Raw genomic sequence first — 27,180 nt, forward strand, 5'->3', positions numbered from 1 at the left:
AACAAAAGCTTCTCTTTTGTGAGCCTCCTAAATGTTCCTAGCCATTATGTAGGATTACATTAACTTTAAAACAAAATAAATTATGTACCGTTTGCAAAACAATTAAAAGAAAAACCACATACACAAACACAAATACACACAATGAACTGATATCACCTTGTTCCTTTTTCTACATGCCGCAGAAGTAAAGTCAACACCTGTGGCTACACAAGGGGCAGACTTGGCAGCTGCAGAGCCCAGATGTCAGGCACTGGATTGTATGTCCCTGGCAGCAGTCCTAAATTGGATGCTGTCTCCCGAACTGACCTCCGAAATGGCCTATTGTCTGACTCCCTTTCTGGCCCGGGTAGTAACTAACAAGCTGTCTTTCGTGGCCAGTTTAGAGTCAACCCACTGATGGACTGTTCTGGATGCAATTATCCTTAGCTTTACCTTTGATTGCAAGGAATTTATTTCCTTTGTAAGGGTGAAATTGGGACTGAGTAAATTCTTGACAAAGAACTGTATTCAGCTTTCTCCTAAGACAAAATAAGATACCTTTTGCTTTGATCGCTTTCTTGTTTCCCAACTGAAATAAGAGGAAGTCAACTTTATGTTTTAATAGACACTATTTATTAATAAGAAGTAAAATTAAGTTTCTTGGGCACTTCTGCCTCTGAAAGAAGACTGAATTTTCTTTTACTCCTTAAAACAATTAAAGGTTGAAGATATAATTTATGTTTCTTTAGAAAATTAAGAAGCTACAATTTTTATTTTTATGATTATTAAAGATATCATTATGGAGAGCTCTTTGTGAGTTTTCTTAAAAATGAAAATGATTACACATAATCTCATTTCTACACTAGCTGAAGAATGACACAATGTGGGGCTGGGAATTTAGCTCAGCGGCATAAGCACCTGCCTGGCAAGCATGAGGTTGTGAGTTTGATCCCCGGTACCAAAAAAAGGAAGAAGAAGAAGAAGAAGAGGAAGAGGAAGAGGAAGAGGAAGAAGAAGAAGAAGAAGAAGAAGAATAACAATGTGTTAAGATGCATTTGTTTTGGCAAAAAGGTAGGAAGAGGGGTTCTATTTCTGATGCAACACTTGTAGCCTTTCAGGAAGAGTCTACCATCCAGTCAAGGGTCAGAATACATTATAAGAAGTGAGTCACTGAGTGATTTTTTTTTTTTTTTTTTTTTTTTTTTGCTGTGTGAACATCACAGAGTATACTCACACAAATCTAAATGGTCTAGCTTACTATCTATCTAGGTTATTTGATGCAGCCTATTGCTCATAGGCTACTGTGATGGTTTGTCCTGACTGTCACCTTGACTGAATTGAGAAATGCCTAGGAAATTAGCAAAGGCCATTCTTGAGTATATTTGCTAGCATGTCCAGAGATGACCGGATCAGGAAGGCTCTAACTTCAGTGAATTAATCCATTGATGAGACAGTAATTTGACAGCACTGCTGTGAGGTAATGGAACTTAGGAGGTGGGATCTAGTTGAAAGGAGTAGGTAATGGAGGCTGTATCTGGTTTCTGGACCCTTCTTCTCTGGTTGTTTCCTTGCTCTGCTTCCTGGGGACCACAAGTGAGCAGCTTCCTTTGCCAGTCTTTGGTCATAGTCTTTCTGCCTTGGAGATAGTTAACTATGGACTGAAACCTCCAAAACATGAACCAAAGTAAGCCTTTCCTCCTTCAAGTTGACTCTCTCAACCATTTGGTCCCAGCAACAAAAATCTAACACAACCACAAACCTACACAGCATATTACTTTATTGAATAACAAACACTGTGGTAAGTATTTGTATATTCATCCATATCTAAGCAAAGAAAGGTACAGTAAAAAATACCCAGTAATCAAACTTTTCAGCTCCATTTTAATCCAATGGAACTATCATCATACATGTACTGTTATTAACTGAAACATTGTTTTGCAGTTATAGTCACTGTAAGCAGCAAGTTAAGGAGAAACATATCTGATATTTATAGGAAGACACATTCTGAAGAAACCACAGAATATAATATATACCAACATTAGATGGTTCTCATCTCTGTATTGTGCAAAATGTTTTACACTTTATTAACTTTTATAAAAATGTATTTATGTTTTTGGTCACCACTAATTTAGACTTGTAGAAAGACTGACTATTCTTCAGCTCAAACAAATGTAAATAAGTAACTGACAAATAAATTGGGAAGAACAGAAAAATGTCCCTTGCAAATGAATTCTAAATAATTTAAGTGATATGCCTCTCAAAAGCTTAATTCCCCATATTTTGAGTATGGGATATGCTATGTGTCTTAATTCCAAAGAACAGGATATTAAAAAGGTGGGAAGGAATAATTTTACAGCAGAAAAACCTGGAAGGGTCTACCTTGGCCAGGTGGTAAGGTTAATATCATCAGTAACATGTCATGGTCACGCCATCCACTCTTAATATGACATGCTCTCACTGAAGGACCTGTCTTCTGCATAACTGTTCTCCAAACCGCACAACCTCAGTCAGTGATGTGAATACATCAGCTAAACCCAACTTGAGGAACAGTCTACAGAATTCCTGGCCAATATTTCTCAAAACTGTCAAGATCATAAAAACAAGAAAAGCCTAGGAGAGAAATTTCTGAAGTCAAGGCAAGGAGGTAGGATAACTAAATGTGTCATATCAGATAAGTTGCCAGAAGAGAAAAAGGATTAGAGAAAAACTATGCAATCTGATTAGAGTGTGAATTTTATTGTATCACTGTTGGTTCCTTAGTTGTGACAAATGTAATATTATAATATAAGATGTTAATCAGAGGGAAATTTGAGGATATTCTACACAATCTTTGTAATTCTTTAAATTTAAGCCCATTGTAAAATAAAGTTTATCTAAAATTTTAAAAGATGCTTAACATGTTACTATAATGATTGTAACAGAGTTCCTATGCATGAATTAAAACAATTTTCTCTCACACACACCTATCCACAGAGCCATGTGGCATAAACAGCAATTTTCCTGAAACATATATGTCTCTTTAAAGCCAATGTAGTCAGAACTATTTTGAGAGTCTTAGATTTCCAATAATATTTAGGTTAGGATCCCCTAATAGGCCACAAATACTCAAAAGATGTTCACAAACCTGTATTTCTCAATGGCTTTAAAAGATACTATTTCTCAATTACCTACTTACCACACTTACATTTTATGTGACTATTATTAATGACATGGATTAGTTTCTGAAAGTAACATATTCAAATTATCTCCGTAATACTGCCAAATTAATACTGGCAGTATAACTGTGATTGTGAGAAGTAGCGTGGTAAGTTCAAGTAGCACCGTTTCAGAATGTGGGTGACATTACTTCCTTAACTATTGCTCACCTGTCCTTCAGATTTATAGGAAGTCTCTGGGAAATAGGGAAAAAAAATTTATGCTGATTTCAATTTATTATTTTACTTGAGGGAGGATAAAAAAAGTGTTGGGGTCAAGGAATGTTTACTTAAACTGCTGTGTGGACTAATAAGAATTGTGCATTTGTTACTATTTTAAGGATAAGTACAAGAGCCAATCTAAAACAGTAACATATTACTGGAAAGAAAAGTATGGGAATCTTTCATCCTTGGCCCTTAATAATAAGAAAAAAATGTTCACGAGGTTATGTTTAGCAAAGTCAGAAGAATTACTTAATATAATGTAGGACTATTTTTCAAAGTAAAATACAGGGGTGTGAGGAATATATGGCTACTGTAGGGAGCTACTTTTCATATTTGTCTTTATGCAACTTGGTTAATATGCATTTTGCATTCTGTTACACTCCTGTGTGTTTACTTAGTAATGGGAATCATAGCGATCCTTAGCCCAGAACATCAATGGCATGTAAGGCACTAGGTTGCCAAGCGTTTGACATATGCCACTTAATACCTAATTACTTTTAACATGCAAGGGTACTGAGGACAATAGAATTTAGGGGACAGATTCGAAACCCTCCAGCTTAAAAGTGAGGGAACTATTACAAACTCTGGCTGGCATGAATGTCTGAACTCCTTCCCATATACCATACAATTTTGTTATCATTTCTACTATAAATATGAGCACTATTCAAGGAAACATTTATTTATCACTTACTAAGTGTTTTAACCTTGTTAGGCTTCAATTTTCTTGTGAGTGAAATAGAATTGGACAGTTGATTTCTAATTTTTTTCAGTTTTAAAATAGTGACACTGATTTATACGGTATAAAATCATTTAAACTGCCATTTCACAACATTTTTATTAAAAATAGGTCTTTAATACCAGTCTCTACTAAATTTCGTGATGGTGGTGATCTATTTAAAAATGTTCCTGTCATTTTGCTCACACCCTTCTAGTGTGATTAAGCCGGGACTAGCAATCTTACCATTTTCAAGCTTATTACTTAAACATTTACATGTTAGAGAAAAGTCACTTTTTCTTTGCACTACACATAACATATACTTAACTCTTTGCCCCTAATAGAATTGATAACTTGCATTCAGAAATGAATAATGCAGAGAAAACCATTTTTATAGATCTGAAAATAATCAAAATATTTATTTTAATTCACATTTATTTAAATATAACAATTCTATAGACAAATGAAAATACTTATAACATGGTAGACATAAGTATAAATGAAATGCACATTTTGGACAAAATTTAGCTTATAATTAGACAAATAGACTATACGCTTACATTTAATTTTAAGAGTACATGGATGCTTGGAAAAGACTGGTATTCACTAAAAGTGCTACAAAATGTTCACATTTTGTCAGTAAAAAGTATTATTTCCTAGACTAATGTTTTATGAAAACTATGTAAAGATATAAGTTAATCATTAATCTCCTATAACATTATTATAAATTAAGCACGATTTTAATAGAAATATTCCTATAACTTTAAATAATATAGCATCTTTATCAAGACCATACCACATTTACTGAACATGCATAGCACATTAAAATTTGACTAATTTATGTACCTTTATGCACAGTGTTTAGTTTTGTTATGGCACTCCATTTTTACAAAAAAAAATACACTTAAAAGTTTGGCACAGAATAATAAATTATGTTGCTACTAATCAAAGTAGGTGTGACTTCAATTTTCCATGGCATAGAAAATTCACAATTTGATTCTTCCCTTTACAATTTATTGACCATTGGCAGTTCTCCTCAGTTTTTGTTGGAATAAATAATAGATGACCAAGAACTAAAGGTCATATCCAGGTGCTTTGCTTGCACTCTACTTGAAAATGAATCAAGTTTAGAACTTGTAATAGTAAAACATTTCCATCTGTATTGTGGCAACAAAATTCTAAGTAAGGGAGCCATAAGCAGTAATATCATCATGAAATGTTTACCCAAGAGGTAGAGAGTCTGGAAATGAAATGTGGTCATTTTCGGAAATTGGAAACAGTGTGGCAGGAAAAGTGAATGCCAGCTGAGGTGGAAGCAGGAAGGTCTCCGTGAAGCTGGTCAGACAGCATGTTTGGAAGTGGAGAAAGGAAGCTGGGTATGCTGATGCATGCCTGTAATCCCAGCACTTGGGAGGCTGAAGCAGGATGATCATTGTGAGTTCAAGACCAGCTGAAGCTACAAAGTGAGCTCATAGCCAGCCCGTACTGCATAGTGAGACCCTATCTCAAAAAGAAAAAAAAATACAAAACAAAACAAAACAAAAACCAAACACAGAAGTGGAGAAAGGGCAAAGAACCAAGATGGAAACACAGCACTCATGGAGGGCGAAAAGTGTGGCTGTGGTCTCAGAAAACTCAACTGCATGTTCAGGAAGCAGCCGCTGAGTGCTTACAGCATTTCTGTATTAGTAAACCATCACTATTGGTTAGAAGAAGTTTTAAATGTCCACAGCTCTGTGTCTACATTGAGACTGAATGAATTAAGTTAACTGGAAATGCTTTTCCAAATTCATTCATACTCGGTGTGGAAGAAGAAGAAATACAATGAATGCCCCACTCCTGTGAGCCAGGAAAGAGACTTCACAGTTAAGCTAAGCTCAGGCTGCCTCCGTTCTTTCACAGATTTTAGCTGAGGGACCAGCTATAGCAACATGTTCCTTTCATACAGCTGTGATGACCTCATTTTTATATTTACTATGTGGGGGGAAGGGAAGTGGAAATGAAGTTCCACTTTTATACAACTGTAATATATTCTAAAGAATAAAACAAGGAACATGATGCTATTTTATTTGTTTAAAGATCTTCTCTTTTCTAAGGGCCTTTAAAGGGTGAAATCATACAGAACACAATGCCAAACAGGTTAAGTAAAATAGGCAATCCTTTTTTTTTTTTTTTTTAAAGCTGTTAAGGTACAAACAGATGCAAAATCTATGAATCACAGAGCACTGAGTTTTCCAGAGTGAAATCATACCAAAATCGCGATAAGTTTTCGCTGACATCATAGGAGAGCAAGTGGTCAGGAAGGTCGCTGATGGTGCCCTGCACAGCCAGGATGTGTGGGGCCAAGGTGAAAGGCACATCGCTCAGGAGCTCGGGCATCAGTGAGCTGCTCTCCAGAGTCTGGCCTGCCTCACGTTCCATCTCTGGGCCTCCTGCTACAGTCACACTGGCTGAGTTTTCCCTGCTGGTCTAAAAATACATACATACATATGTATATATATATATATTTAAAATATTTAAACAGTTTCAACTGTGAGGGTTAGTAGTGGTAAATGTGCCATCAATACACCAAAATAACGGAGAAATATGGAATACATAATACTCTCATAGTGAATGCAACTATTTGCTTGAGAAATATATCCATTCAAATATCTCTTAGCTTTAAAGAGAATTCTAAAGTCTCCTCTACTCAGGATTGGCCACTCATAGCTCCCCTGAATGCAATCTGGTATTCTTGCAATTTCTCTTGCCCAGATAACATCCACAAAGCCAATCTCTGCTTTTCTATATCTTGTTTGGCAGGATGTTTTCCGGCTCTGAAATACCCCGCATCCCTGCAAAATCTTGTATCATCAGACTCTGTCATGGGGCAAACTGCCTAGAAAACTGCTTGGTGATCTAAATACTGGCCCATAAGCACTGTTCTTATCTCCAGTTAGACTTCAGGTCCTCAAGGGCAAGCAATCTAGCTGACATATTCTTGTATTCCCCACCTGCCAGTCTTTACTGCCTTATCCTAATATATACACGAAACTTTACCTCTAATGTATGCCATGAGCACAGGTAACTATCTTTCACTGGAAACATGTTATTCACAAATATTTTTCAATTAAGAACAGATATAACTGGTTCAACTTCTTTAAATGGGTATGTCCAAAAAGACATGCACTAGAATGGTCACAATATCCCTTATCACATGTCTGAAACTGGGAGCTACCTAAATATTCATTAGTAGCAGGATGCACAATAATTAAACATTTATTTTCAGCAATGAAAATGAAGAACTTTACAAACAGTTGAGATGTAATTCAAGCCAGCTTAAGAGGGGAAAACATCACTCTCTTCCCCCTATCTCATGCAGGAAAAACTCAAGTCTATACAAAGCCTGTCAGGTCCTTTAGGGTCTGGCCTTAAGACCCTCTGACTTGTGCCCAGCAAGCTCGCCTGCACTCTGCTCCACTGTAGGCCCCAAGGCAGCTACTGCAGTGACGGCTCTGTTTCCCAGTCCTCTGCCCAGACATGCACAGGGCTCCATCCTCACCTCCTCCAGGTGATGCCGCTTTCTCAGAGGCTTTGTCTGGCTGCCTTTCCTGAAAGTGCCTACTACCGCCTCACCTCCGGCATTCTGCACTTCCTCTCTCTCCAAGGCCTTCAGGGTCTGTTCTATGCTATACCATTTTTTCTGTTTATTGCCTTCAGGTGCTGCATCCTTCATGTTCACTACTGTATTTTCAATGCCTGTATCTGTGCGTAGTGCTCAGAAAGTACTTGTTAAGCGAATGAAAGCAGACAAGATTTTTGTCTGCCTGGAGCTTAAATTCTAATAGCTATAAATGCTGATAACTTTTTCTTGAAGTATAAAATACATACAGAAAAGGGTACATCACAAGTGCATAGCTTGTTAAATTTTCATAAACTCAACACACACAAGCGACCCAGATGAGGAAGCAGGGAAGACAGTGTTCTTTTCCATTCACAATTAACTCCCTGCTTCCTCAATTACCATCCTGAGTTCTAACAGCACAGATGGGTTTGACCCGTTTTTGAATCTTAAATGAGTACTATTACACAATGTGAGTTCTTTTAGTTTGGGGTTCTTTCAGTCAGTATTATGTATATGAGATTCATCTACACTGTTGCATGTTGGATGAAAAAATTCTTGACAAACACACTGTAGCAGAGGCAATACACTTTGATGTTTTAAACGACTCACTCTGGTTGCTGTGCAGGCCATAGAAAGTGAAAGGTGGATGGCCAGTACGGAAAGCAAGAAGACAACTGAGAACAGAGGTGACCATGATGTTAATTAGGGTAGGGACAGCAAATATGACATGAAATGGCAGAATCATGAACAGATTCTGAAAGCAAAACCAACCACATTTCCTGATGGAATGGACAGCAGGGTATGAGGCCAGAGCATAGTCAAGGATGAACCCAGTTCCATGGCCTGAGCAATGAGAAGCACGGGGTCCCTATTCCTTGGGGTGGAAAAGACTGCCTCGGTGGAATCCGGGGCAGGATGATCAAGAGCTCAGTTTTGGAAGTTTGAGGTGCCTGACATGCACCAAGTAGAGCTGTTATAGGCAAGGGGGTAGCATTTGAGACTGGAGCTGGATGAGATCTGATGGAGAAAGTGGAAACAAACATCAGAATAATTTTTTCTAGATGTTATGCTGGAAATGGGAAAAGAGATATGGGTCAAGACCTGAGAAGGGAAGTAGAGTCAAAATTTTCTTTTGATTTTTGTTTTTAAGCTGGGAGAAATAGTAGTAGTTGATGAGAATAAACTCCTAAGAGAGAATTCATGGGGAATCTATAAAAAAGGAACTATTCTCTTCACAAAACATTCCCAATACCCAGAGTGAGGAACTCAAAAAAGGTTCGTTTAGTGAATGACTTCATCTTAATAAACTTATGGAGTACATCTATCAGGAGTGGCCTTACGGTTTCTTTTGAAAATAATACCAGAGTAACTTAGTGCTGAAACAAAGAGAAACATAATCACACCTTGCAGTGACCAAGTTTGTTCTAAGATCTGTGTCTGCAGTGGCTGTATTCTGTCTCCTGAAACTGAACTGGGACTGACCATGCTAAGTATCCTAGGGTAAGCCAAGAGCTCAGGTGTCAGTGAGGAAAGGTAACTATTCTAGATTATTTAAAGGGTTTTTGCTATGTGCTGGTAGGGTACAAAAAACTGAACAAGAAGCAACATTTGGGTACAAATAAATATCTCAAGATTATATAAGTACTGTGACTTTGGTTACCCATGAGCAGCATAGCAAAGTGGCTAAGAGCAATAATTCTAGAAGTAGACTGCTGGGGTACAAATCTTAGGTCTCCTGCTTACTAACAAGCAAATTGCCTGCCTTGGGTTAACCTCTTAGTGCCTCAGTTTCTTTAGCTGTATTATGAGATCAATAATAGCACCTATTTTACAGGACTGCTACAAGAATTAAACAAAGTAATGTTTGCACAGAATAGCACTTAGTATATGTGAAGCAAGTGAATTAATAAAAACTAGGAATGTCAGATCCATCCTGGCTTTGGAGAAAGTCTAAAATTCATTCACCTGTTTTGTGTAGACATTCATTGGTACCTCAAATAATCTTCTTTTTCCTTTTCTTTTTATTGTTTGCCTTTTCCCTTAAACTTAGGAGCTAATCTTCTCTAGATCCCATACAGACTGAAAAGGATTAAAAAACAACTGTAACTTAAGATAAATCAGTCTCTGGAAATGAACATATCAGCAGTTTGGATAACTCATGGGAAAAAATCGATTGCCAATGAAACAAAATAATTGAGCTGATAATTACTGAAGCAACAAAGAAGGTATGTGGGGATTCTCTACAGTGACAATTCTATCTCTGCATAAGACTGAAACATTTTAATACATAAAAGTTTTACTATATAATTAGTTTAAAGCTACCATGGACAAAGTGTTCTAGCAAATGCCTCCTAGTGTGATCTGGACTTCTATCTCTTAACAGTTGGCTGGAGGGTCTCGTTCCAGTCTCCATGGAGGCTGCCTGCCCTCTTGGCAGCAGGGCAAGCGCCATGATGCAGCTGCTGTTGGCATGCTGAGAGTTGGAAGGGAAAAAATTATAAGGCAAAATAAGAGTAAGTCACAAAGAAACTGTGAGTCAAAAATTCAAGGACCCACACCCCTAAACCTGATGACATTGCTTGGCAGCCAATGGAAGCAGAGGTGGGGGCTGAGGACTGAAACAGGTGCACAAGTTCCCGGGCAAAAAGCAGCCCTCTCTCTTAGACACAATGTCTTGTGATTTTTTCATTTGCATAATAAAATGGGTCTTTAACAGGAAGAATTAGTATGTTAACTACAATGGAGCAAGAAGAAAAGAATCAATTAACCTTTTGGTTAATAGCCAAATTTTAGAAAATTACTTCAAATATTATGTGCATAAAGAAGAATCATTATTTTTGTGATTAGTCCTGTTACAGAAGTGCTACCATGATAATAATGGCTCTGAGTATAAGTTCCTTCATGTAATCTACATTTAACACTTCTTTTTTAAACATAGCATCACCCTTTCATGAGTATACCATGTCAGAAATATTTTAATCTTAAGAACAAAATAAATTTCTTTATATCGTCATGACAAATAAAATTTATAAGTAGCTGTTTCCATATGTTTGTGAAAATGTGATTTCATATTCATCAGCTATTCTACTAAAACTGAATTTGTTCATTTTTAAAAAACACTGATCTCATACATTCAATTTACATGCAAAGAAGATAGCTGTATCAAGTATATGGCTGGCCAAATTTTTTCTGAGTTCTCTATATTCTCTTTCTTTCAAATAATCCAGAGATGTGAAGGCACTATTCCTCTTTTTCTTGTAGAAAGTCTGGTTCTGCGAGGTTCAATTTGTGAAGCCCTCTAAGAGCTTAGGAAAAAAAGAAACATTCCATGAATACAAAGCACATAACATCTTTCTGTAAAGGGTCAGAAAAACAGTCACTTCCACAGAGTAACAGAGAATCCTTAGTGGCAACCTTGTGAGTCTGTCTTGGGTGTTTCAAAGTAAGGATATTCAGGTTTAAGAACAGACAACAGTATTTTTCCTGGCACAAAAGCCCAGTAACTACCATAAAATTTATTAGAAGGTGCCAACTTTGCAAACTTTCTCACAGCTGGGCACCTCATCTACTTAGCTTTACTCAACTGAATTATGAATATTTTATTAATATAAAAGCCACCTATATTTTATATTCTTTAAAGCTTCCTGCTTTTTTCATCAACCCATGCCTCAAACAGAGATAAACCTGCCTCCTGTTAAAGCAAAACACATTAAAATTTAGAAATCACTCTTAGCTCAAACAGCACTAGAACCTATTAAAAGAACATGAGGCCAGGTATAAAACATTGATCTCATACATTCAATATACATGCAAAGAAGATAAGTGTATCAAGTATATTTCTAGGAAACAACAGAAAGAAAAAGTAATATTGGCCTCTGGCTTTCTATGTCTTTAAATTCTAATGTCTATAAATAAAAGACATGCTTCTTTGTACAATAGCCTGAATAAGCAACAGCGTCACTTTATCTCCCCAGATAAATATCCCTTCTATTCTGGCTTCATCTGGTATCTCCTTGCATTACATCAGGTTCTTGATGGTGGGGAGAGGTGGAGGGACAAATCTGCATCAGAAGCATCAGGGAACAAGGGTTAGGAGAAGGTGATTCAAGCTGTAGCACAGTCAAGAGAGATTTTTTGTTTTTTGTTTCTCTTAAGAAGCTGATACTAATAAATGTCTGGTTAGCTGTTAAAAGCCAAAGGACTGGGGTCTTGCATCCACATACGTCCTAAGCAATAATGTTTTGTTTTTAACTTGGGAGAAATTATATTACAAGAGAGATTGTTTCCTATTTTTTTCTAAATTCTCAGTACAAAGAACAGTACCTGCACATAAGTGTTCATTAAACGATTTTGAATGTAACTCCAATCTGATTCCTTTGTTTTTTACATACTGCAGGTACTCAGACTTGATCTTTTCTTTTCTTTTCTTTCTTTCTCTTTAGTACAGATTGAATCCAGAGTCTTACACACGCTAAGCACATGCTCTACCACTGAGCTAAATCCCCTGCCAAGATTTGGTTTTAAAATTGAGGGGTGAGGCCAAAGCAACAGCAAAAGCCCAGAAAGCTTTGTCACTGATAAATTAGGTGGGGAAAAATGAATTCGCAGAGGTCTTCTGTTTTGTAGGTGGCCTGGATGTCATTTTGCCCCTGAGTGAGGAGGCTTCTATTCCACCGATGCTGTCTGTGCAGCAAACTGAGAGGTTAGGCTAGACAGAAGGTATTCACTGTCTTTTTCTAGTCCCTGACATCATTTCAGTGCACAGTCTGGCTTATGATTTTTTTTCACTGTTTGTTCCCTTTTCTTTCTTTTTCCTTCTCTACTTTCACCTCCTTGTGCTTCCTGCTTCACCCATCTTTCTTTAAAAAGAAAATAAAAAGGCCTACTGACTTCCGCTTTTCAGAACTCCAGCTGAATGTATCCAAGCAAAGAAGGGGAAGTAAGCAGGATGCCACTTGCTTCTGTAATCTGTTTCATGTATTTGTGGAAAAGTGGCTTGGGTAAAGCCAGACAATCTCCGCAGTAGCCAATTAGAGTGGGGGTGCAGTGCCAAGAGAATAACCAGGCAAGAAACAGTGCACTCAATGTGAGATGCTGGTTTAATACTAATTTTGAAAGTGCAAAAGGCTGTCCCAGGGATTTTTTTGTTTGTTTAATAAAAAACAGTTTTTAAGTTACTTTGGAGAAGTTCATGACTTCCAACTCTAAGCTACTCAGACGTCTTCCTTTCCCAGTCGGCCTTCTTCCCCCATGCATCACGGCACATAGTCATCTTCCTCTTCTCCCCTCTGGCCCTACATCACTAACTTCCTCCTTGCTGTGGGAAGCCGGGCCAGCTGCCTACCCTGACAAAATAGGAACTATCAGGTGAGAGTCTCCTTTCTCGGCTCCTCCCACCCTAACTATCCAAAGCTAAATCATCCTGGTGTTACAGGATCCCATTCCACTCTGAAAAGACTCGATTAGGAGATGTCCTCAACTGTTTACCCTTTCAATATGAGTTAACCCTTTAAACAATTCTCAACTCTATACTGTCTATTAGCAGTCATCTCCTTAACTCCCGCATTATCTTTATACCTTTTTCCCATGCACTGACAAAGCTGACACCTGCTGCCAGCTATTTACCCTTCACTTCCTGCAAACTGCCTTCTACATCTGCTGCTCTACTGACTCTGCTTTCACAAAGGACACTAATAATCATCCTCCTGCTAATTCAGAAGAGGTCTCAAGTGCTAGTCTTGTATGCCTCTTTGTAGCACTTGTGGCTAGTAACTCACTCCCTTTAGTTTTTATTTCTCAGTTTCTGTGCCACTTCTTAATTTTGCCTTCTACTTGTCTAGGTGTTTATTGGTTTGTTTTGTTTTGTTTCTATTTCTGAAAGGATGGTATCTTCCAAGGTTTTATTTCTGTTCCTTTACTTTCCTTAAAGTCAACACACTTTAGGATGAACCTTTTTGGGATAAGCTATCCATGGTACTTATTGTCCTACTCTTGTCACCCCAAGGTAGACATGTATATGTGTCTTTATTCATGAAAACACACACAAATGCATGCACACACACCCCAGTCTAACCTAGATTTCTTTCTAGCATTCGTGTCCCACATATTTAAATATTATTGTACATTTTCTTTGGGATATTACACTGCCCATCATATATTCAATATATTCTAAATCTGCAGCTTATTTTACCCCCAATTTTAATATTTTTTTATTTTCTGTTTTGTTCAGTTTCACACCCAACAGTATAATTTCACACAAAAGAGTTTCACCTAGAAATTATGGATAATTTTCTCTATGAATCTAATAGCTGAACAAATTGAAGCCTTCCAGTAAAGGTCATCTCCTGGTAAACAGCTTCGAAGACCACCTGAGTTTTTGAATTGTTATTTAAAGAAATCAAGGTTAGTCATTTCCCTATGGACAAGCATCTTCTGGGGTAGACAATGAAGATCCAAAAAATACTGTGCTACTATAGAAATAGAGTTTAAAGTAACAGAAGTAACAGTTAGACTAATCATCTTATTACTAGGTTAAATCTGCAAGTTGGCTACAACATGCAACCATGTTTAACAAGTATAGTATCCAATCACAGCCAAGGTTGCAAAACAGTTTAGGTCTCTGTGCATGAATTCTTCAATCTTCCTATTTACACTGTGCATCTGAGGAATCATAGTGCTCAGTAGTCACACTGGTTACTAACTAGCTTCCCATTTATAGAGTATCATTTATTTGAATTATTTAATTTTTTCAGAATGCAATCCAGTAAGATCATATTTTTCCAGATAATTTCAGAGCATACTGACCAGTAATTTCACTAGAATACTTTTCATTTTGTTAAATAAAATACTTAATTATCTGAAAATACAGTAAGAGAAATGTTTCTATTTTTAAAATTCAAAAGGAAATATATATATTTTATATTAATTTTTATATAATTAGACAGCACTTATATTATTTGCATTGTACAGAAACACATATAGTTAAAAATACAAAAAATTAAATCTAACAATGTTATATAATAGATACATACTAGATTTTTGCTTTTTCTGGTACTAGGTGATACTAGGGATTGAATCCAGTGCCTTCACACTGAGTTATATACAGCCCTTTTTAAATTCAAAAATAGGGGCTAAGTCACTAAATGCCTAGATTAGGCTTGAATCTGAAATTCTCTGGCCTCAGCTTTCCAGATTATTGGGATTAATAGATGTGAGCCACCATTCTTGCTTTGGTGTGTATTTTGACAGAATGAAAATTTGAAAATCTTATACCATAAGTATAATACATATTTTTAAACATTACAAACAATAATGAATGTAAATCCTCATTTCATGTGTTAATCTGGTTTGGTACTCTTAATTTACAAGGAAGTTTATACTTCGTTACTATTTCTATTATTATTATACAAAAACATAACTACATAATTCTTACTATGTACTTAGAATTGTCATATCCATAGTGAGAAATCAGAAGACAATTATCAGTAGCATCTCTCATTCACTCTGTAAACAAAATCTCTCTGATCTCAGAAAATAAATAATTCTTTAAGAAATAGGAAAATAAGGGCTGGGAATTTAGCTCAGCAGTATATCCACCTGCCTGGCAAGCGCATGGTTATGAGTTGATCACTGGGTACCCCCCACCCCAAAAAGAGGAAAATATTAGAGAAGCAAGCCTTGTTTGCTTTGTAATTTGATGTGTGGAATACCTACACCCTTGGAAATATCAGTGAACATATAACTGTATATTTTCACGTACAGATGGACGTGGAAGGGAATGTGTTGTATCAGTTGAGTGCAGGAACAGTGAGGGCAGGCTAATGAAACCCCACCAGCAGAACACATGAGCTACTGGTACCTGCTGTACTTAACTCAGAACTCCTTGAAAAACCGAAAACGTGAGCAGAAAGCTGTTTCCCTTGACCTTGGCTCTCCTTTGCAAAGGTTCTATTTCAAAATAGAAAATGGAGTTGGAAAAGTAAATACAGCTGTGTTTTCTCCACCCCAGCATGAGAAGGAAGGAGCCATCAGCGTGGCAGGAGGCTGGGTCCCTTCAGGTGATCACGCAAGACCCGAGGGTGTGCTGTGACTTGACTTCAAGGCTAACTCTGGGAAAGTCTGTCCTGAGAAAGAACACACACAACAGGAGCATCCCCTCCTTAACTGATCTGAAGTTCAAAATTCATCCGCACTAGCACATTCACAATGCTGTGCAAACAGGACCATTTCCCACCTGCAGAACATTTTATCACCCAAACAGAAACTCTGTATCTATTAAGTAACTACTCCCATTCTCCCTTTCCCTAAGCCCCTGGTAACCTTTATGATATTTTGGTTTCTATGAATTTGCCTATTCTCAGTAACATATAACAGGCGTCACATAATATCTGTCCTTATATGTCTGGCTTATTCAGATGGCAACATAGAGAAGGTGGGAAGATGGTGGCTCAATAAGCAGCAAAGTAAAGAGCCTCTCTGAGAGGAACAGCTCAGAAACTGGAATAAAGCATCCTGGAGAAGACTAGACAGAAGGAAATGGATCCTCTTGACACAGGAAGAAATAAAGGGGAAAAAATAAGAAAGAAAAAAAAAGGAAAAGAAAAACATGGATGGGAGGCTGTAGCCAGATGTGCTCTCACTGGAGCTGGTCTCATTATGTACAAAACACCTCTAGAATCCAAAGATGCGCGGTCACAGTGAAGTTGGGGGTTGGCAAGCCCGAGGGCCTTGGGGGAGGATGTGGCTGTGGAGGAGAAAGGCGAAGCAGAGAACAGCACCGGCTGGGAGATCTGCACCAGCTCCCAGTGAGTGCAGGGAACTCAGTCCTTTCGTGGGAATGGGCGATTTGCCAGGTAACATTTTGGAGTAAGGCAAGATAAACCTGGGTTCAGAACAGCAGCAACTTCAGTTAGCACTCTCAGCACAGAGCAGACTGGTGAAAATTGCTTGGACTTAGTCTCACCCATGTGCATGATCCAACAGCCATGGCCGAGGTTTCCCTAAAGCTATCCTTAACTGGCCCCATTCACGCAGTACACACTAACATGGTGAATACTGCCAGTGGTTAACCAGCTCAGAAGGGAGGGACCAGCCTGCCCCACCCCTGTTTGTACTTCAGTGGCCATCAGCAGACTGGGGAGGGCAGCAATCAGAGTAATCATAGCCAATACAAGAAGTGCCAGGGACCTCCACTATCCACTTATCTGGAAGAAACCAGAAACATGACAAGTGGAAGGAACAAAAGGAAGTCTCCAGCTCTAACTCAAACAGTACTGGCCCAGGAGAGGTAAACACAGAAGAGATCCAGGGTTGCACACCTGTAGTCTCTGAAGTAGTAGCATCTGACATAAAGAAATATCTTCGTGACATTAAAAAAGAACTCAAAACAGAAATATTAATACAAGTAAGGAAGATATAAGAAAAGTAATAAAAGAAATGCTAAGAACCTCTCAAGAAGATACAGATGGAAGAATAGAGGAGCACAAAAAAAGAAAAACCTTCGATGAAAAATATAAAAAAAATCTAGAATACATGAAACAGATTCAAAGAGATTACCAGGAAATTAAAAACTCCATTGAAAACTGCTTGAAAGAAACTAAAGATAGACTATCAAACCTTGAAGACAGGTTTGCAACATGTGATAGCGAAAGGAAAGATCTCTTAAAAATAACAAGGAACCAGGAAGTAGCAATGCAAAGGTTAGAAGATGACAAGAGCATCTATAACTTAAGAATAAAAAATGCAAGTAAAGAAGCAGGGGTAAACACAAATGAAATACAAAGGCTATTTACAGAAATAATTAAAGAAAACTTCCCAAGCATAGGAAAAGGAAATGATATTCAGAAATATGAGGCATACAGAACTCCAGCCAGCTATAACCAAAACAGATCTATACCCAGACATATAATAATCAAGATCCCAGAAATTCAACACAAAAACAGAATATTAAAAACTGTCAAGAGAAAAGAAACAGATCACCTATAAAGGAAAACCCATCAAAATCACAAATCAGCAAATTAAGAAGAGCTTGGAGTCAAGTATTGCAAGCCCTGAAAGAAAATAACCTTCAACCCAGATTGATGTACCCTGAAAAACTATCTCTCAAAATTAATGGGAAACAAGATGCTTCCATGACAAAGAGGAACTGTGGGAGTTCATAACCACCAATCCAATCCTACAAAAAATACTAAAAGGACATTCTAGAGAGAGAGAGAAAAAATGATGATGGTTTCAGGAAGAGCGACAGAGGAGGCTCACTCAACGGGGCAGATGGTGAAATGAATAAAATGGCATAAAATAGCATAGCAGAGATGAGACAGAGAAGGTTTGCCATAATTGCTAACACGGATGGTCTTGATACACTAATAAAAAGAAACACAGGCAGAGTGGGTCCATCAAGATGCTCTATATAAGAAATATATTTAACCTGAAAGAGGGTTTATGGACTGAAAGTCAAAGATGAGAAAATAATGTTCTATGTGACTGGGAACCAGAAAAAAAGTGGGCATAGCTTGCCCATCAGCCGCAGATTGATTGGAAAGAAATATCACTTTTACACAATGGAGAACTACTCAGCTAAAAGAAAGGAAAACCTTGAGGCTCTTGTAGGTAAATGGATACAACTTGAGACCAAGCTCAGGGGTAAAAAGGTTCAGAACCACTTGGGTAAATAGCAAGTTGCCTCCCTAATCTAAAAACTATGGGGGCAGTGTGATATAAAATGTACCATGTACCCTGGGAAAGTGAAAGGGGAGGAATTGTCTAAACAGGGAAGGCAGAGGACATTGTTAACCTTGTATCATGATTTGAAAACCGTATTATTTTCATTGCTTTGTTTATTTTGGTTATATTCAGTTCTAGTTTGTCTACTTGTACTAGATTTGAGGGAATAGACAGCTATTCCCAAGATATCAGGATATTCTATGGTAACCATTTTTAATTTCCCATTCTCTTAATCTGGAATCCTGTATTGCTTTCACTGCCTTGTTTTAACTGACTTTATTTGAATCTGTTTTGTTTGAGTGCTGTCTTGTCTTGACTGATTTTATTCAAATGTATTATATTTGATAGCATCAAATCTGAGAGTATAGGCAACTCCTCTGAAGACAGTAAGATTCACTAAGATTCACCATTCTGGTTTGACTAGTACCCTCTTTTGAAGTCTTTTGTTCTGTACTGGTATGTTCAATTTTATTGTGCCTGATGATATAGGCAATTCTCTTAAAGACAACAAGAGACATCATGGCAATCATTGTAGAACACCTTGTAATGTGGTTTTAAATCATGTACTATGTTAATCCTTTTGTTTTGAATGAACCAATTTTGTTTTTGTTTTTTTCTCATGTGGTTTTATTTTTTTCAAAATAAAGATGGCAACATTTAGTAGCCTGTGGCAGAATTTTATTCCTTTTTAAGGCTGAATAATATTTCACTATATGCAATAGAACACATTTTTCTTAAACAGCCATCTTTGGAGTTGTTTCTATCTTTTGGCTATTGTAGGACAATACTTTTGGGCCACAGTATAATAAACTAGGCAGAAAAGCTGGGAAAAGTTTAACAGGATTTTTAGGGTTTAATGAATAAAGAAATACTAAACATTTAAGTGTATGAAGGCAGCTGAAGTGAAACATAAAACATGGCTCCTGCTTATTTTGAATTATAAGTTTCTATAGACCTATTACATTTTGAATTATAAATTTCTTTAGGAATATTAAATTTTTATAATTTTATAATACATACTTTGCATAACAATCATAATTAACCCTTTGACTTACTATTTTATGAATTAAAATCTGAGTATAACCGACACTTTTTCTGTCTTGCTTGAAACAGTTCACAACCCCTAAGATCTTTCACCCATACTAGAATTTTCTGCCAGAAATCTTTTGTGTATTTATAAGAGTACCAGATGCCCTTACCTGCACTTAGGGAAAGTCTACCCAGTAAAAAGAGTTAATGCTAAGTAGTGATAAAATGGACTGTCATGGTTTCTAAAAACTTGAGAGGAAAATTTAGATCACATAATTTAGTAATTTTTAAAATTATGCTTGGAATTGTTAGTTTCCTATTATTCTGTTTTGAAATTCTGTATCATTTTTTCTATTGTTTTATTTTTCTATTTAAAGTTTTAAAAAATTATAATGCTTCAACAGAGTAACAAACTGTAATTGGCCTGGAATTACTCAACAGAAAGTACATTGTGTGGCAGGAAAATGCTTTCAGATCAATAGTGGGGAAAATGATTAATATACAGTTGGCTCGTAGGGTCATCCTTTTTCAGGATTCTCTAATTTTTAGATAGAAAGAAGATAAGCATCAGAATACCTAGGGTTATTTGTACATTAAGTTATTTAGTAGAAAGAACACTAGACCTATGTCCCAATGACCCCTGCTTCTCCATAACCTTGCAACTCTTAATCAAATCATTTAACCTTTCTGGGTTCAATTTACTCCTTAGAAACATGAGATAACTGGGCCAGATGACCAGCTGTAAACCAGGATTCCAAGAAGAAATTAGACTCCAAATCTTCTGAACTGGTAAAATGCTTAGGAAAATAGCCCTTAAGTCAATATACAGCCATTGGTACTCAATACTTTGAAACTGGTCAAATTTGGCACTCAACCCATTCTGACATGAAAGCTTTGTGCTGGTGCTTGTAGTTTGGTACTTGCTAGGCAAACTAGTAATTTCAGCTATCAATTGCTGCTGAGTTGGAACCTTTCCAGCAAAATGGTCTGGTATTCTTTGTGCCTTCTGAAACACCAACATGCCATTGTCAATAATAACTGTGTAAGGAAAGTAACGACTGAGGGCTTCATATCTTAGAAGATCATAACTCAGAATCATATTCCAGGGTTACAAAGAGGATTCTTACAATGCAGCAATGGTGAATCTTTTAGACTTTCAACCAGAACAAATAGCTGGCTGCTGCACGTGTGCCATAGGTTTGCCACTGCTGCTATAATAGAAGACTGCTTAACTTCACACTGATCTCTGTCTGTAAACTTCACACTGCTCTGTCTGTAAAACAGTATAAGTAGGTGTCAATCTTTGCACAAGTTATAACTTAAAAGCCACCTTTATAATCATTATAATTCAAAATATATTCTCTTGAGGCTAATGAATTTACAATAGATTCTATGTATCTGTAATAAACAGCTGTAGAAAACTTAATATAATCCAGAGTAACAATAACAATAAATGAGACTACATGTATTAAAATCATCGTCAGTGCTAGTGCTTAGAAAAGCAAATTTAGTTTGGAAGGACCAGATTTTGCTGAGTTTGAAAGGATTTGAAGAGCTTTGTTCTATTTCCACAAATAGATAATGAAGTAAAACTTTCCTAAGGTTAGTAGAAAAGTTTACAGAGAGGTGGGGATTAAGAAAGATCATGTGCATTAAAAAAGCAATTTCCGGTCTGGGGATTTAGCTCAGCGGCATAAGCACCTGCCTTGCAAGCAGGCAGTCGTGAGTTCGATCCCTGGTACCGATAAAAAATGAAAAAGACAAAAAAAAAAGCAATTTCCTGGAGGTGAAATTTACTGGTTATCAAAACGAAAGTGTAGGCCTAATCCATCTGCTGACAGAAAAGGAAGATGGGATGGAACAGGAAAGGGCCTCATTTAGCTGCTTTCTATCCCAGGTCAGCCTGGTTTGCATGATGGTTAGACCAATGGATGAGAGGCCTGCAGATGGGCAAGAGGAAGAAGTAACAATGAACAGACTGACTTGAGGTTTCTGTGCTGGTTTCTTGGTAACCTGAATGCTAGCTTTCAAAAGCCTGGTATTGCACCAAAGTTTCTGGGCAGGCACTTTCAGGATCTAGTACTAATTTTCATTTGACTTCTAGAAATAATTGCATAGTTTCAACTGCCATCATGACCTATTTGTAGACATTTATAATTTTTAAAAGTTGCTTTTATATGTATAGAAACTACATTTAGGGTACAGTGAAGATTCTGTTTCCCTGCCCTCTTTATAGGTGAATTGATATTGGGAATTTTCTGAAAACACTAAATCATTTTCAGCCCACCTATGAAGCTGGAAATAAGACAAATTACAACAAGAACACTGATGTCCGTGAATATACAAATTATCTCTGCTGTCACTGATTCTAGTTTCAGTAACTGCTTTGAGTCACAGTTGTAATAGGGCGTCTGTTTCTACTACCAGAGACATCAGTACACACTGAATGAGCACTTACCTGCCAGCCACTGTTTTAAGCTCTTTACCCTATGTTAACTCATTGAATTTTTTCCCTCATGAGGTAGGTACTTATTTTAATCTACACTTAAACAGATGGTAAATGCTGAAGTGCGAAGGAGTTACAATCTAACTCTGGAAGTATTGGTTTAACCACTACTCTGCTGTTTCTCAAATCTGGCATAGTCTAAGGAAACGTCACTTCATGCCTTTTAAAAACCATTTCAATTGTTTCTACATACCAAATGGGTCTTCTCTTTTTTAGGAGTTATAAAGTACATTTCTCCTCTCATAATGAAGTAGACCAAAAACAAAACAAAACAAAACCCCAAAAAACAAAAATAAAATGTGGAAGAGACTGACATTTCCAATTTTTATTAAGAAAAAACACTGTATATTGTATTATATGTCATTTTCATATCCAGTTGGTATGTTAATTCTATGCGGATCTTAGAAATACTGAAATTACAAACTGTTTAGACTATTTTAATCCCTGCAAGTATGGTTGCAATCTCTGAACACTGCATTCTCCAGTTAAATTTAAGATCTTAAAGTACGCCAGGATAACTCTTACTGAGATGAGCCCTCCGTGTCATCTGCCCAGGAGCAGGCACTGCTGTATTAAAAGGCCCACGCTGTCTGACCCAGAGCAGGCAGGGAGCAATGGAAAGGAGGTACCAGCTGGCAGGGAACTGAGCTGCACTCTGCTCCCAAGAAATTAAAAGATACCTTGTGTTTAATAGGCTCAAACTAAGATTTGGCCTACTTAACATGATACTTGAAGCAACTATGCTAAGAGATTATATCAGATGCTGGAAAAAGAATGAGAACATTTCCGGGACTCAATGTAGTTGCAAATTTCTGGGTGGACCCTTAAATGTAGAAAAAAAGGGGAAGTACATCATCACTATTTATGCCCAGAGTAGCACAAATCAAGTTGGTGCTTTCATACTCAAAGAGTACAGTTGATTTTTTTAAAGGCTCATGAATGTATTTTACTTCCTATTTATTAAACTGCTTTGAACTAAAACCTAAACAAAACTAATTAAAATGATATAAGTCAGAACAGAAACTTCATGGAGACTGCCTGAACAGATAGAGATAAAATAATCTGGGTTTATAAAACTAGAAGGAATAAAGCAAATCTTAAGTGTGAAAATAATCTTAAAATTCTGACTAGACAGTCAACTAAAAGGAAAACATGCAATAAAAACCTTCAACTTACAAAAATGTATATCCAGTCTTAATCCTTTGGATTTCCTTTCACAACCCAAAATTAACCTTTCATTAACATTAAATTAAAATGTTTTTGAAAAATGACCTGTAAAGAAATTACATGTAAAATATGTTTCTTGTTTTGTTTTATAGCATGAGATACGTACTGTCTCCTAACAGGGTTTATATGAGTTTTGGGAAAAAGAAATACAATATACCATATCAATAAAATAGAAACAAAGGGCCTAACAATCATTTCACTTGGTTGTCTCTATAGGCACAGAAAAGACCATTAAAACAAATACATCCTTTCATAACAAAAGCACTCAACTAACTGATAATAGAAGGGAACTCCTTCAACCTGAGAAAAGTTCATCCACAAATCTAAGCTGGTAGAACTACAATAGTGAAAAATGACCAGATACTTTCTCCTCCAGATCAGGAATGGATAAGGATGTCCCTCTTGTCACCTCTATTCAACAATGTACTAGAAGTTTGAAATAGAATAATTAGGCAAAAAATAAAAGCCACCCAAATTAGAAAAGAAATAAAATTTTTATGAGCATATAACAATTTTCTATAAAAAAACAAAGGTGTATATTAAAATGCTATTAGAACTAAGAAGTTTATCAACATTGCAGTATATAAAATCAATATTAAAAAATCAATTGTATAATCATGAGTCAAGTAATGACATTTTGGTCACAATGAAATATGTTTAGCTAAAGGAGTTAAAAGAGTCCTCCGCCTTTTTTTTAAAAAAGAGATTAAGACAAAACATGACGTAACAAAGCAGATCAGAACAGCACAATGTAAGCAACGAAGTATGCTCAGGCACACAAAGACAAATATGACACATCTTTCCTCATTTATGATATCTCAAGAAGCTGCTTTCATAGAAGTTTATAACAGAATAGTGGTGACAGAAGCCAAGAAGGAAAGAAAGGAAGGGAGAGGAGTAAATATTGATCCCCATGTACAGAATTAGACTTTAGGGAGTAAAAAGTTCTAGTCTGGATCAAAACATCACACACCAGCTCCTTAAATATGCATAATTATTACTTGTCTATTAAAAACAAAGTAAAGCTTAAAAAGTAAATCTCTGTTGCTTATAAACTACCCAGTTTAAGGCATTTTGTTATAGAGCCCTAAAAGACTAGTACATGGGAGATACACATCCGGGATTGCAGCAGGAACTTCAGAAAAGTTTCTTGTTTTGTTTTATAGCATGAGATATGTACTGTCTCCTAACAGGGTTTATATGAGTTTTGGGAAAAATAAATACAATATACCATATCAATAAAATAGAAACCAAGAGCCTAGTCTTTGCCAATAATCTGAATCAATAATCAAGAGAGTGGAGAAAAAAAGACCACTGAGTTCAAGATTCAAATGAGTTTAGGTAATTTTAAGATCTTACAAAATTCTGAGCCAGTTCTAAGGAGATGTTTTAGTTTCTTGCATTCTAAAGGGGGATGCAGCAGAGATGTGCAGTACGAGCTTAGCAGAGCACTGAGGGGAGAGGCCAGGAGTGGAGATGAGATGCAGCGATGGTCCTGACTTGGTCAGCTGACCCTGGAACAAGAAGTTAGACACACAGAATGCTCGCAGTGCAAGCTGCAAGGCCTTGGGGAGGTCTTTAAACTTGAAACTTTAATCTTATTGTCCTTTTTGTGGGTCAAAATAATTCCCATGGACAAAGAAAAGCCTATAACCAATGCTTTAAAATTCTCACTGATTTCAGCCCTTTGCTTTGCAGACTGAGTGAGCTTTCACCCGTTGTGGTCCCTGAGTTCGTGTGGTGTTTATGTTGGTCAGTGGTGCATTCTGCTTTCTAGAACTGGGGTGCATACTGCAGTCCAGGCAAATTATAAAGTCTTATTGTAGCAATATGGTGCCCTTTGATCTGGCTATTGAGATGAATCTGGGCACACATTTGTTGCTTCATCTCTTTTTTTTTATTTTAAAGATTAAGACAAAACAGGATATAACAGAGCAGACCAGAACAGAACAATATAAGCAACACAGTATTTCACCAGAAGACAACCCGTAATTAATAGTAACTACCATAATGTCTCTTTCTTTGAAATAGTTGAGCATAACTTCATATACAATAATATCAAACATAACAAAATAGTATAAAACCATTTAAGAGAATGAAACTATTACAGGGCATTCAGAACCAAGTAACAGAAAATGAAGAATGGCTACTCTATTATCTCATTTTCCATAGAAAATTTGTTTATACTATCACACATAATACAATCCAATAAGATACAACATGATAGAACCAATGAAAACAGAACAAAAGCATGGTAGGACTTCACAGTAAAATGATATTAAATCAGCACTGGCTATTATAATGACTTGTTTTCTTCAAAATAGCTGTTCATACCATCCCAGATAAGAATATCAAACAAAGCAGGATACAATTATTCCAACTAATAAATGCAAACATTATAAGACTTCAAAGCAGTGTAATGGGGCATCATGATTACCATAAACTCTTATGTACTCATCATTTCTTACACTAGAGAGACTATACGGTATTTATACATGTGAGTTTGATTTATTTCGCTTGTAAGTATGGTCTCAAGTTGTGCCCATTTATTTATAAATATCTCAGTGTGATCCTTCTTTATAGCTGAGTAGTACTCCATTGTAAAAAAATACCACAACTTTCTTATCTATTCCTCAGTTTATGGACACTTAGGTTGTTTCCAAGATCTGGCTATTACAAATTGTGCTACTATAAACATGGGTACACATATATCACTGTGGTATGATGTTTTCAGTTCTTCTGGGAATATGCCTAGAAGTGGAATAGCTGGGTCAAATGGGACTTCCAATCCTAGCTTTTTAAGGAACCTCCAGACTGACCTCCACAGTGGCTGCACCAGTCTGCACTCCCCCCAACAATGCAAGAGAGTTCCTTTTTCCCCATAGCCTCTCCAACATTTGTTGGTGGTAGTTTTCTTGATCCTGGCCATTCTTTCTGGAGTGAGATGGAATCTCAGTGTTGCTTTAATTTGCATTTCTCTAATGACTGATGATGAGCATTTTTTTCCATGTATTTATTTGCCATTTGTATTTCTTCATCTGAGAACTGTGTATTCATCTCATATGCTGATTTCTGGATTGGGTCTTTGAATTTCATGAGTCTGATTTTTAAAAATTCTTTATATGTTTTAGACATAAGTCCTTTGTCTGAGTCCCTTGTCAGTGAACTAAGATTTTTTCCCAGTTTGTGGGTTTTCTTTTCACTATGCTGGAGATTTCTTTTGACATGCAGAAACTTTTCAATAAGACATGATTCCAGCTATTGATTCTGGGAAGTAGTTCCCTTGCAGTTTGATTCCTGTTCATGGATTCTCTAACTACCCCTACGTCTTCAAGATTTTTACCTACTTTGCCTTCCAACAGATTTAGTGTTTCTGTTTTAATATTCAGATCTTTGATCAATTTAGATTTTAGTTTAGCATATGGCGATAGGCATGGGTCTACTTTTAGTTTTCGGCATATGGAGAGCCAGTTTTTATAGTACCATTTATTAAAGAGACTGTCATTCTTCCAGTGAACATGTTTGGCTCCTTTATCAGAAAGTATCTTTTTGGTCTTTTTCATTTTTATTGGTACCAGGGATTGAACTCACATCCCCACACTTGCAAGGCAGGCACTTATGCCACTGAGCTAAATCCCCAGCCCCATTGGCTCCTTTATCAAAGATAAGGTGATCAAGTGTGTTGGTAGTTGTGGTTGTATCTTCTAATCTATTCCATTGATCTTCAAATGTTTTTATTCCAGTACCATGTTGATTTTATTACTTTGTAGTATAACTTCAAGTCAGGGATTGTGATGCCTCTTGCCTTGCCTTTGCTGCTTAGAATTGCCTTTGCTATTCTAGGTATCTTCTGGTTCCACAAGAATTTTAGGAGTGATGTATCTAGATCTATGAGGTATGTTGACGTTATTTTCATTGGGATTGCACTGAATCTGTATCATAGTTTTGGGAGAATGGCCATTTTCACAATATTTATTCT

The 27,180-nt window shown here is 36.7% G+C and overlaps 1 protein-coding gene and 1 pseudogene across 3 annotated transcripts in view; both read right to left on the reverse strand.

The window, feature by feature from the left end:
• Window positions 1–27,180, reverse strand: part of LOC134474401 (large ribosomal subunit protein uL6-like) — a 300,098-nt pseudogene that overhangs the window by 56,938 nt on the left and 215,980 nt on the right.
• Umad1 (UBAP1-MVB12-associated (UMA) domain containing 1) overlaps window positions 1,740–27,180 on the reverse strand; it is a 241,526-nt gene continuing 216,085 nt past the window's right edge. For all 3 annotated transcript variants that reach the window (XM_013158284.3, XM_013158283.3, XM_063242257.1), the window contains one exon: window positions 1,740–6,582. In XM_013158284.3, coding sequence (XP_013013738.2) covers window positions 6,322–6,582 — 261 coding nt within the window. In that variant the 3' untranslated portion in view covers window positions 1,740–6,321. The remainder of the gene's footprint in view (window positions 6,583–27,180) is intronic.

The sequence above is a fragment of the Cavia porcellus genome, unplaced genomic scaffold, assembly GCF_034190915.1.
Source record: "Cavia porcellus strain 051 isolate PalLab524CR breed Dunkin Hartley unplaced genomic scaffold, mCavPor4.1 scaffold_2, whole genome shotgun sequence".
NCBI classification, from domain to species: Eukaryota; Metazoa; Chordata; class Mammalia; order Rodentia; family Caviidae; genus Cavia; species Cavia porcellus.